Here is a 13295-nt window from a genome sequence, read left to right on the forward strand (position 1 = left end):
CTATACAGCATTTCAACTACTGTATTTGCTTTCTAATCTATAATTTAATTTTAGAACCTTTACAAGCACACTCAAAATCTCATTTCATTTTGGTACTATAAATTTCCCCTTCAAAATAAAAGTTTCTCTACATTTGAAAAAGTTCAAAGGGGTAAATTATACTGAATCCTATGACCTGGAACTGAATTTAGGTAAGGCAAGGATAGTGGTGCTGTCTCCATCAATGCTTCAATATCTTACCTGATATCAGGATTGAATTTTTCCTAATACAATCAAGAGACTAAAAAAAAATAATCGAACGACAAAAAAAAAAAATTTATTAATTTATCGGTGTCTCTTTTTGATAAATCTGAATCCTTATTGGGGGCTTCATAAATGCTAAGAGAATAGAAAACCAATAAGACCACAGGTTCAAATAAATGTAACTACTAAAATATGTAGATACATGTACGTCAATATTTAGAGTTGGTAGAAAATCCGTACTGATGTTTAAATAAATTCTTCTGCAAGAATACATTTTTACAATAATACACTGCAGAATCTCAATGGCTTTGTGCTGCATTATCCATTTGCTACCAACTGCAGACAAAAGGAACAGGTGTTTTTTCTAAAGAAAATAAGATCATAAAAACATAGTATTTCTCTATTTTTTCAAATTCCTTTCTTGCTTGAAAATTAAGACTATCATTTCAAAGTGTTATTACTCTGAAAGATAAACTGCACCAGTAACAAAAAAATTAATACGGGTTTTGAGGAGAACAAAAGACTTAATTATGATCACTTAGAAAATACTATTTTTAAAGAAGAAATGTTAACAATTACATTAAAAGTCCTCAAATTATAGGCTGACAAAATATACTGTTATATTTATTATGATCTAAATTATTTTAAAGAAAAGAAATTTTGGGTGGATCTCCCCACTGCCTCTGGAGAGACTTTAAATGCTTCACCTGTCCCCAAGTCTCCTCAATACTTTAAAATCAATTAGTATCACTGTAAGGAACACCTAGAATTCAACATTAGAGGACAGATTTAAGATTTGTTTTCTCTAAGAATGTCATTATATATTAAAACATTAAGAATACTCTGAGATCGATAAATCATGATCACATTATCTAACTGTAAAAATGACACTGCACTAGGGCATTTGTGTAAATAATTGATTTAGCATGAGCTGCTTTAGACATGATTAGAGGAGCTTGATAAATATCTTCATAAAAAAAATTTTCAATTTAATTAGACAGGTAGGTATGGCTAATATAAGGCAATATTGTATATAATCCAAAAGTTACTACATTTGGATCTGGAAAGAACCTCCTACAATAGTAATTATCTAGAAATTGGATCCCAGATTTATGCCTACTCTTGACAGAAATTCAATATGGTAAACTTTTTGGCTTTCAATTTCTTTATTTGCAGTTAAAAAAAAAAATCTTTCTGGGTGTCTGGTAGAGAGAAATAGAGTAGGACTAAATTATCTTTGAAGTCCCATAGATAGTCACACGACAAATATTTATTTACCTTAAAATGCGGAACTCTTATCATTCTGCACAATGCAGGCAGACAAATGAATTTTAAGAGAGTATCTTGTTGTCTTGGTAAAAACACATGAATAAATTTTATACAATAAGTTATTCAAAGATAACACCTTAGTAAGAGGTTTTAAAATCATTTATGAATACATTTATTTATATATTTATTATAAACAAATGAACACTTGTCACTTCAAATAAAAGTGGGAAATTAAAGAAAATCTAAAATGTGTGCCTCTTAAACTCTAAAGAATTTTAATCACAAATTTGATAAATCTTGTGAAGCAAAGCTATCAACTAAGCTATCCTTGCAGTTTCTCCCTGACGACTCCCAAGTGTGTGATCCACTTCAAGAAAAGGTCCACTTCTCCACATTGCACCAATTCCTGAGAGAAGTGCAATGCTGTATTAAATCTACTAGCTTTACTAGTTTAGAAAACCCATCTTTGGCCAAAATTAATCATACTTCAAGAAGCTTACCTGTTCTGAATTAAAGCAATTACTTGGGAATAGGTCTTTCCAATAACACTTTCTCCATTGACTTTTATAATTCGATCACCTTCAAAGAAGAGTAAAACAAACCAAAAACATCACATGAGGAATTCTTAAAGAAAGTCACTTGTGAATACTTTTGAAATATCTTGAGATTTTTTAATGAATCCTTGCTCACTGTTTTTTAAAGTATCTTTTACAAAATGAATCTAAATTTTAATATATCCAGCTTCTTATGAAATATAGCCATGTTTTAAATAGGAGTTCTAGTCATTGATGAATCTGGCCACCTCAAAAGGTATAATCACCAAGTGACCACAGCTCTACTGTACTATTTATGCCCCTAGCATCAGCCTGCGAGCTATTTTCTGAGTTGTAGTTTTCCTGCTTAGCTTGTCATCTGTGATAGAGAAACATTATTCAATAGACTTACACACTGATTGTTTCAGTACCTCAGTGTGATCTATTTCTAATCCAGCTGATTTCCTTGTAGTGTTCTCCCAATCTGTTTAGTTTATTGATTGGTGCTCTATTACAAACTTAAATATGGATCTACATATGGTTTTAATGTTTATACATATTAACTTGTTCATTTTAATGGAGAAATGGGAATTTGGATTACTCAGAAAAAACTCAGGGGAGTAGAAAGGAAAAGATTGGGAGAGAAAGGACAGGTGAAAGAGGAATAAAGGGATAAAAAATGTCCTTTGTATATGCTTATCACAGTATCTCTATTTCACTTTCTCAATCACGTGATGCTTAGAATGAGATAGGTGACACATTCTAAGAAATATTTTAGAACAAACAGCTATCAGACTATAACCACTGATACCTACAGATGAGGCTAGGCTTGCACTGCATTAGAGATTTAAGCTACTTTTTGTGGAGCAAATTAATTAACTCAGAGCAGGTACTTTCAGAACTTGGAGATCAAAGATTATTTCAATTATATCAATAATATCTTCATCATTTTTCTATTTTGTAACCCTTTGTCAAAACGAAATGTGTGCAAAAGAAGTTCTTTAAAAGGGCCTCCAAGAGTCCATTATCTAAGTGATAACCAAAATTGCCTACAATTTATAATTTATATTAAGTTATTTCTGTTCAAACCCATCCATTTAGGTACCAAGAAACATAAATAACTAGGATCTCAAAAACAGTAATAATAGATGTGAAGAAGATAAAGAAACATATAAAAGGATAGCTAAGGAAAAATATGGAAAAAGAAAAAATGAAGCAAAAGAGATATTAAAAGGTGTTGTTTAAAGAAGATCAGTACCTTTGCATAATCCAGCTTCAAAAGCAGGTCCTCCTTCTTTAACCTGTTTAACGAATATGGTGTCCATGGGTTCCAAGCGGTTTCTTTGTTTTCCTGTGGGAGAAAAGAAAAAAGCCCAATGCATGGTTTTACTTGATAATATTTTATTAAATATCAAAACATAAAATGATACCTACTTGAAACAAGCATTCTGAATGAAGTATTAAATACATTCCCTGAATTTGGATACTAAAATCCTAATTTAGGAGTTTTCATTAATTCAAAATTTTATTTTGCTTCCTCCATAAGACAACAGCTACTACAATAGTAATAGTTCCCATTTACTGTGTACATTCTATATGTAAATTACTACATGAAGTACTTACTGTACATAGCTAAGAACTAATTTCCATAGCAAGTATTCCTATCACCATCGCATTAAAAAAGGAAACTGAGAGCCCTGGCTGCTGTGGCTCAGTGGACTGAGCATCAGCCTGCGAGCCAAGGGTCGCTGGTTCAATTCCCAGTCAGGGCACATGACTAGGTTGCACGTCAGGTGCTCAATTGGGGGCGCGAGTGAGAGTCAACCACACACTGATGTTTCTCTCCCTCTCTTTCTCCTTACCTCTCTCTCTAAAAATAAATAAATAAATAAACAAACAAACAAGTAAATAATTTTTTTTTTAAATGAAACTGAGGATCAGTGAGATTAAATAAAATTCTCCAAGGTCACATAGTTGGATTACACAGGCAGTATTCTACCACTTTTTGACACTGCATTGTGCTAAGCTTTAAGTTATAATAATGAACAAGACATAGTACTTCCCCATTAGGGATTCTGGTAGGAGAGAGACATACAAAGAATGGCCCTATAACATACAGTCCTGATAATGAGGAGCACATGATCACCCTGTAAGCCAATTATTTCACAGATCACTGTCCATGAACCATATGCAGTAACATCTAAGGTGCTTGTTAAAAACCAATGTTTTGCGGCCCAATCAGAAATTTGCTGTGTCATCTAGTTTTCCAGATGAACCATACACACTCATTCTTTAGAACAACAGTTTTGGTAAAATAGAATCCAGGGAAAGATTCACAAATAAGAGGCCATTTAAGCCAAATGACAAGCACCATGATAAGTACTGTGGGAAAACAAAAAGGTAGACAATAGTTCTCAAAGAGTGGCTCCCAGAGCAGCAGCATTAGCATCACTGAGGAATGAGTTAGAAATGCAAATCTGTGGACCTCACCCAGATCTACTGAATCAGAAACTCTGAGGTTGTGATGCACACTCATCTGAGAATCACAGCCTGACCTTAAAGAAGAATGTAACAGATAACATGCATGAAGTAATATAGTAATACTCATTCAACAGCAATGTTGGGCAGGAAATGACTGCGTGTCAAATACAAAGACTTTATAATGACTACCATATAAAACTGAATTTTTATCATGGTGTATCACAAAGGTGGCTCAAAAGAAGTTTCCCTGTAAAGGAATATTGATCTGTGGCTACCCTTACATATTTAGCTATTTATACTGAAAGAAGTCCTCCTAATTAGCAAACAGCCAACTCAACTACTAAAAAAGCAACAGGGTTAGTGAAAATTGCTTGTTTTAGAAACCAGTATGTCTATAAATTCAAATCCTTGCTTTGTCAGACAACTTGATAGACTGGATGCAATTAACTTTTTTACTTAAATCATAACGTTTTTTTTCTATAATATAGATAATTATTCTGTTTTTATACTCTTCAAGGGTTTCTACAAAGACCAAATGAGATAACATGTAAAAGTACTCAGTATAGCAAGTAACTTGAGTAATTTCACAGTAAAAATATATTTCTACTCTTCCTTGCATAGTGCCTATATTCTTAAGAATTAAAATTTTGAATGGTTATAAAAGCATCCTTGCAAAATATCTCAACCAATTTTAAATACTACAAATCTGCATTTATTATACACCAGGTATCTTCCCAAAAAATCCTTCAAACAGTCTTTTCTCTGTGTTCAGATAACATGAAAATATTATGAATTCTTTATCATTTCTGATTAGCTATGACAGCTATGACGGACAGCCATGATTGCTTCCTCCATGAGAGTTAGAAGTAAAAATACAACAAATGTTAGTTAAATCCCTACTACACAGAAGAATATCCTAATTCTTAAAAATACTTAGGAACTAATTATATTGCAACTTCATTTTCAAATGGTTTGGGGCGAGGGGGAATAAACCAAGATACCCACACACCCAGATGCACACATGGATAACGCAAACATACAACATGTTAATTGTTGAATCAAAATGGACAACTTTTGTTTGCTGTACTTTGAAAATTATTTTTTGTTAAAAGCTGGGGGAATTTTTCTGTATGTACCAGGCTTTGTTTTCCTTCATAGAAGTTATCACTCACTACCTAAAATTACATTTTTACTTGCTTACATGTTGGTTGTATATCTCTCCCACTAAAATGAAGAGCTGGGATTTTGTCATGTTCCCTGATACCCATGACACCTATAACAATACCTGATACAGAGCAGGCATTCAATAAGTAAGTATTCAATTAATTAAAAAATGTATTATCTAGTTTAATTCTCACAACAAGTCTTCAAAATGGGCATTAGGACCCTAATATCACCAACGCATTGAAGAAAAAACAGAGACTGACTCCTTGTACTTGCAAGAGATGAAGCAGGCATTTGAACCCAGGTTGGACTCCAAATATGGTGCTCCATGCAACTTCAGAAGGAACTGAACTACTTACTCATTCTCAAGCTTTACTAAATGCAAATAGACAGTACAATTAACAATTAATTTGAAAGAATACAAATACTTAATTTCAATCAAACTGGTAGTCAGGCTAGGTCCCTCCTTGGCCAACTCAATATTTACAACAGCTGGCATAAGGAAAACCATCTATTTCCTCTTGACTAGAAACCTGACAGTTTAATAAGTTTTGTTGATGAAGTCACTGCTTTCATGAAAAGATTTATATAATAAAAGAGAAGAAACATTTTTCTTATTAATGTCTGCTAGTCTGCTATGTCCCAAAAGTGATAATACCAGACTTAGATTTAAAAATACAAAATGTCAATGACCATTAATGAATTCTACAAAATAAGAAAAAGTTGGCTGAGTAGCAATGCAGTGCCTTTTTTTCTGATAGAAAATTTCACTTATACAGAATAATTTGTATGTAGTCCAAAATAATTTGGTTCTAATTTCCATAAAGGAAATATTGATTTTGCAATGACTGCTTGTGTAAAAAAATGACACTTTGCCATTGACAAATCTCTCAATATGCTATGCCTGAAAACATATGAGTAGACTTACAAAATATACAGAGTATACTAAAAAAGAGGCCAATTCTATTAGCAAGTCCTATTATATCTGCTGAGAGTTACACTTTTGATTCTTGTTTCTGGGGTTTCCTTTTTGGACTTTCTCCAAAATTCTACTTTCTATTACGACCAAGGTATTATCCAATTCCTCTGGACAAGAGAAAAATTTCCCATAGATATCTCTTAATTACAGACGGTTCACTAAGAAATATACTTCTCTTCAATTTCTATATTCTTTGACTCCAAGTCTTGAGTTAAACACTTGGTTCCTTAATTTGAACAGTCTTTTTAACATGTGCTGTCTTCAATTCTGCTAGAACTGGAAATCAATGGTATCAAATTTATAGTATGTGTTATTCAATCTCTTGTTTGTATTTTTTGTAAGTCAACTTCTAGATATGCAAAACTAAACACTGGTTCCCGAATCTGGCCAATTCCCCAAGAAAAATGATTCCTCACTTCCCTGGATGATCATTTGGCAGAGTCCGATGGCTTTCCTGGCAATTCTTAGCAAAAGCCTCTTTCAGTTCTACATCTGTATTTTATAATTTCTCAATTTTTTGAAAACACATAGGACATGTTAAATACCTTATTCATGTGTCATTTCCTTGACCTTATCAAAAGAAAAGGAAAATGTTTCCTTTTCACACCCACATGTAACTAAATCTTTCTATATTTGAGAAATGAAGTAAAAATACAATGATCTTACATGAACAAGAATGGCTAAAATTACCAAGTACAGAAAAAGTTTTATTTTATGCTATTTAATATGAAATTAGTAAAGACTTAAACAAGAAGACAAAAAGTATACGTGAATTTACCTGAAGCTGAATATTAGACTTTGAAATCAGAAAGCATCACTTTTATATTATTATAAGTATAATCAGTTGGATTAAAAAATGACTTGAGTAACTGCCATCCAAACACTGGATTAAGATCTAGGTGGATGTGATTTTTATTCTCCATATCCCGTATAATGCAGTAGGTCAGAGCGTGGACCCTATGGCAAGATTACATGGTTTAAAAATCTAAGTTCTACCATTTATTTTCCAAGTAGGATTTTCAGATTCTGTAATATCTGGCACATGCTTGTATTAAAAATTATTAGTTGTCTATCAGAAACTCAAATTTAATAGGGCCTCCTGTATATTTTCTGGCAACCCTATCTCCAAGTGATTTTAGACAAATGATTTATTTACTCCTTCCCAGCAAGGTTGCCCTTTTAAAATAGATAACCTATTAAAATACTTACATAATGTCTAATACAAGCAGATATTTAGTAAATATCACTTATTACTATGCTAGTCTGATGATAAACGTTCAGAAGGTTTGCATATAAATCAGGATGGTCAAGGTCAGAATGCTCATCACACTGCAGGTGCTTGATAAACACTAGCCAAAGGAGTATACAACCTTTGCTGTCACATTATGGACAAGTCTAGGAATACAGACCAAAGAAAAAGGACACTAAAGAAAAGAAGGTGGAAAAGTAAGAAAGCCTGTACTAAAATATTTCCAGTAGCTGACAGGAAGGACACAACCATCTCCAAATAGACTGTGGTCCAAAACCAGAGTGCTTCATTTCTAGGCCTTGGGCTTTGTCAGTTAGAAAGATGATTTAAATCACTAATGGCCCTCTTCTCTGAAGAGTGCTAAAGTCAAAATCACGTGCAACATTTTAGTTATTTCAAAATTAAAATATTAAGCATGTAAAGCAAACAGGTGAAAGCAAACAGACTATTTTAAGAAATAACAAAATTTGAGCTATGCCAATTGCAAAAAATGTCCTGTAATGAAGATGCACAGCAAAACAGATAAAGCCTAGGCCAGGGATCCTCGAGTTCTGGAACAAGAGAAATATATTCCTTAACAGATTGAAAAAATATATCCTTTACACAAAGAAATACCCTATTTCAACCAAAAATAAAGCAATAGAAAATAATGGCTATCACTAAAATTAAGCTTTTTTTTCTCTTCTCTCTCAGTTTTCAAACATGCTATTAAAAATTTTAATGGAACTAAGTTTTCTCTGCTTTTATTATGAAGTAATTTTTTAAAGTGTTCTATTTATTAATTTCTTTGCTGTAGAAGAAACAACTCTCTCTATACAAGAGAAGACAGTTGAAATTAAATTGTGCTTCAGTGTGAAAGTTATAAATTAGCCTTGGAAAAAGTACACCCTCCACAGAGGTGGAATGCTGAAGAGGCACATCACATAACAGAACATTAGAGCTCCAGGCATTAATTATTTAAAGAAAATCAATTAAATAGCTTATTGAAATTAATACTATTTTCAGACCAAAATAATTGAAACTGCAATGGAGATTAAAATAATAGCAAAGTTGAGTCTGAATGACGAAAAATGGTCTTTACTTCTCTATGATGAATAGTAGATTGCCACAGGAAAAAGGGGGAATGTAAAAGAATTTACTGAACAAAAGTTAGGAATTAAGCATCCACTAAGGCAAAAAATTGAGGAGTAATAAACTCCAAATTCAAGCTTGCAATTACATCTGGGGGAAAAGAATAGAGGAAAGTATAAAATATATACTTACAGTCACTTATGTCTAGGGGTAGGTAGGGAAGATGTGTGTAAGAGGCTTGGGGGAGAAATGCTTAAATGTTAAGTTAACAAAGATAGATAGCAAGCATTAGAACTTACATTTCCCCCTATATTTTCTGTTTGCCTGAAATATTTCATAACTATTATTTTTTATTGTTGAAAACAGGCTTCTGATTTTTATTCCAGGAGTTGGGTTTGCTCATCACACAAAATTATCTTAAGAGTTAACAGCAACACATTGCCTAACATAAAACAATCCCTATGTATCACATGACAAATATATCCTATATGATAATTAAGCAGAATCCAATTTAATATAGTGTCATATATTAGGTACTTTTTTCCTTTGGTAGACGGCAGACAGATTAAGAAAGAAAAAAGGTATCCAGCCATGTAATATGAAAAATAGAGACATTTATTGAAAATACAAGAAATACTGTACGTAGGACAATGATGCCTCCCTTTCAAAGTAGTTTCCATGGAAGAATGTTCAAGCTTAATGCAAAACTGGATGCAGATTCATTGCTCTACTTGCTCAGTCATTTTGAATACAATGGCCACATAGTACACACGCTCACTCAACAGTGTCTACTGTCCCCACTGACTAGTACAGTGAAGTCGTCACCGTTTATGCATGAGCATTCCTCCTTGGCTGCCAGGTTACATCGATGTCATGCAAACCTTTCTCATTATGTTAACAACAGCTGGACCTTTTCTGGACAGACCTTGTATATGCCAGCTTGTTAAATCTAGGCATTCCCCAAATTTCCACTTAAGAGGCTCTCAATTTCAAGGCAATGGCTAGTATGGTACTTTATATCTCCCAAGTCTCCAATCTGCATGCAGCTCTACCAATTATCATGAACTTCAAACCCAAAATTCCAATAATCTCTGGACACTGTCAGTACCATGTCACCTGTCAGATCTCAATCACTTTATATCTATTATAAGCAATAACATACCATTTCTCTACTCAATCTGATTTTCAAGTAATACCAAATAGGACAAAATGTAATAAGAAAATCTGTTTAAAAGCAGACTGTGTTCTAACTTAATCACGATAAACTTTGTTTTATCCCATACCCATTTAATTTTTTGTGGAAAATGCCCAATAGTACACAAAAGTAGAGAAAACAGCAGAATAAACCCTCATAACACAATAACACAACTTAAATAATTATGAAGAATCTGTCAGTTTGTTTCAATTTACATTCCTCTTTACATATTCCTCTGTATTTTCCTAAAAATATTTAAAGCAAATTCCCAGATATCATGTCTCTTTATTCAGAAATACTTTAAACATTCAGTATGCACCACTAACAAATAAGAACTTTACTTTTTCAAAAAGGAAAGATGACAAAATCCTCCCATGGTTCTCCAGAGTATGTAGTATTCTGCTCAGGGTGGGTAATGTAAGTCAGCTTCCTAAATGCTGACTTAACATCAAGGAAAAGTAGTAAGCCATGACATAGAGATTATAGCACCAACAGCTATGGAACACATTTAGAAAGGTTTCTCATGCAAAATCAAACAGTACCATAAGTTAGATTCCCAATGGAATGGTCAGGCTATGTACTCAAATTCAGCGAGTTCATACCTGCAGGAAATTGTACCCTCCATGAAAATCTCCAACACATATAACAGTGCTTGGCATATAGTAGACACTCAATAAATACCTACTGCTGGCTGGTTCAAATTACAGCCCTGGAATATGCTAGCAGTAAAACTGCCCCAGACCAACTTGGAGATTGGTTTCAGGAACAAAGTCACTGTTCTACAACCGATCTGTTCAATTTCCTTCAAAGAGAAGGAAAATGCTGCCACTTAATTGTAATTTGAGTATAATACCACTAGATGTCAGACATGAATCGAAATTTTCTGTACAACACAAGACTCTGGAAGGGTGTTATTCATTTAACAAATATTTACTGAGCTCTGACCATGTGCCAGATGCCAATTATCCTCCAATGAACAAAAAAAGAGGCCTGGGATCTGTCTTCTGGAGATTTGAAGATTTTCTCTCTGAAGTTTCAGGAATTTCACAAACTATGTATCACACCTAGATTCACAGCCGTGTTATTTCCTTTGTGCTAGACTTTAATCTCTCTGCAAACCCAGAAAACTCTGTTACAGTGCGCTAACCACCAGCAGCTATCTTTCCACCTCTCTGACCTTGCCATGGGCCCACCACTTCACCTGTTAAACTTGCTCCCCAACTCTATGAAGATCTTCCATTCCCTTTGGTACTCTCTATTTTCCAGCACTATCAGTCTCCCTCCAGAAATCACTTCCGTTCTTACTAAGACTATCCATGCATCAATATTTCAACAAAATTCACCAGCAACCTCAACTTCCTCTCCCCCTTGACCTTTAAAAGCATTCAATTTGCCAATCTCCAACTGTGGAGAATTCTAACCATGTGCTGCCAGCTCTTGTTCTTGTTCTATTCCTGCTGAATAAAACTGCATAACCCACTGATTTATAGTTTCCCAGTTTAGCTAAGTTCTTGACACTGATCACTGAAATCTCTTGCTTGTATTTTTATTTTTTAACCCTCACCCACTGGCATTTTTTCACTGCTTTTAGAGAGAGGGGGAGGAAGAGAAGAAAAGAAACACTGAAGTGAGAGAGAAGCATCACACGCACCTAAACCTGGGACCAAACCCGCAACCTAGGTATGTAACCTGATCGGGAATCGAACCTGCAACCCTTCAGCTACAGAACAATGATTCAACCAGCTACGCCACACCAACCAGGGCGCTGACTTGTATTGCAATTCCTTCAAGGTTGCCTCCTGGAACTTGCTATTCCATTCTGATTCCCTCACACTATTTGGATAACCTTGTGTCTTACCTAACTGTATCTCAATTGCTGTATACTTATTTAAAAATTTTTTTGCCTATCCTTACTTCAACGTCTCAGGTGATAATTTGTTTACCAGCCTCTTCAGGACCTTGCTCCCCTAAAACACCTCTTCTCATGTGTAAAACCTCAGTCAACCTCTCTTCTTCTCTCCATATCTCATAGACATACAACTTTCCAAAACTTAAAAGAGCAAAACTTCTCCCTATCCTTCTACATAGTTATCATAGGTCCTTCTCCATCCCTTCAGTTTCATACTTCTTGCAAGAACAGTCTATATTCAGTTATCTGCATTTTCTTCCCTTCTAATTCTGAGTTCCTCAGGTACTGACAAATGTCCCCTGACATGGTGATACAGCAAAATTGCCGACCTAGCCACCCACTCCACCACCATCCTCACTGAGGTTCACTGCTCTAACTTAGGTTCCCAACTACTAATACTTGGTTTCATCACCCCTTCTGTCCACTGCACTGAACTCTTCTTCTCAGTTACTTCACCAAATTGCTACTTGTCAGGTCTGGTCCAAAATTATCTTTTTGGTCTCCAACCTAATTAATTTTCTACAACAAATGACAAGTTATGCACTTGCTCCTGAAATTATCACTTCTTAATGAGCAAGTCACCAACTCCTCCTGGTTGTCCTCATACCTTCCAAAACTTCCTCTCAGATTTCCTTTCTGATTCTTCTTCCTGATCATCTCTTAGATGTTGCCTGCCCTACGGTCTTATCTTTATCCTGTATGTCTTCATGACCTCTTTATGGCTTCATTTATGCCTAGGACTTAATTATAACATATATAATGATGACTTCCATATCTATTTTCAGTCCCTATAAGCTTTCATATCCAAGTTTTGAAGTGAATACTAAACATTCTACAGGCATCAGAAATGCAACTTATCCCAAACTAAACTCATTTCTCTATGGGAGGAGGCGGGTGTTTCCCCTCCAGCATCACTCAGTTAATGGTACCTCCATCTATCCACTCATTCATGCCAGAAAAGCTCAGCGCAATCCACAAGTCATCCTTAACTGGAGACATACAATCTATCTCCAAGTCCTACCTCCAAATCTGGGTAAATATCAATTATAATGTCTCTGAGGTCTGTTCTGGAATACTGCTTTTCCTTCTTCCTGCTTAAATTCAACAGCAGAAAGGACATCTCACCTGAAAACCTTTCCTCGTGGTTAGACAATTCCCTATGCTGTGATCCTGCAACAATTGTACAATACATACCTCTATTT

General features: G+C 34.5%; 1 protein-coding gene across 6 annotated transcripts in view; it reads right to left on the reverse strand.

Annotated features, from left to right (window-relative positions):
• The window catches only part of ARHGAP21 (Rho GTPase activating protein 21), a 140232-nt gene that overhangs the window by 45396 nt on the left and 81541 nt on the right, over nt 1-13295 (reverse strand). For all 6 annotated transcript variants that reach the window (XM_090266621.1, XM_090266620.1, XM_090266624.1 and 3 more), the window contains 2 exons: nt 3304-3396; nt 2013-2091 (listed from right to left, as the gene is read on the reverse strand). In XM_090266621.1, coding sequence (XP_090122747.1) covers nt 2013-2091; nt 3304-3396 — 172 coding nt within the window. The remainder of the gene's footprint in view (nt 1-2012; nt 2092-3303; nt 3397-13295) is intronic.

This window comes from Furipterus horrens, unplaced genomic scaffold (assembly GCF_987537825.1).
Source record: "Furipterus horrens unplaced genomic scaffold, mFurHor1.1.pri manual_scaffold_2, whole genome shotgun sequence".
NCBI classification, from domain to species: Eukaryota; Metazoa; Chordata; class Mammalia; order Chiroptera; family Furipteridae; genus Furipterus; species Furipterus horrens.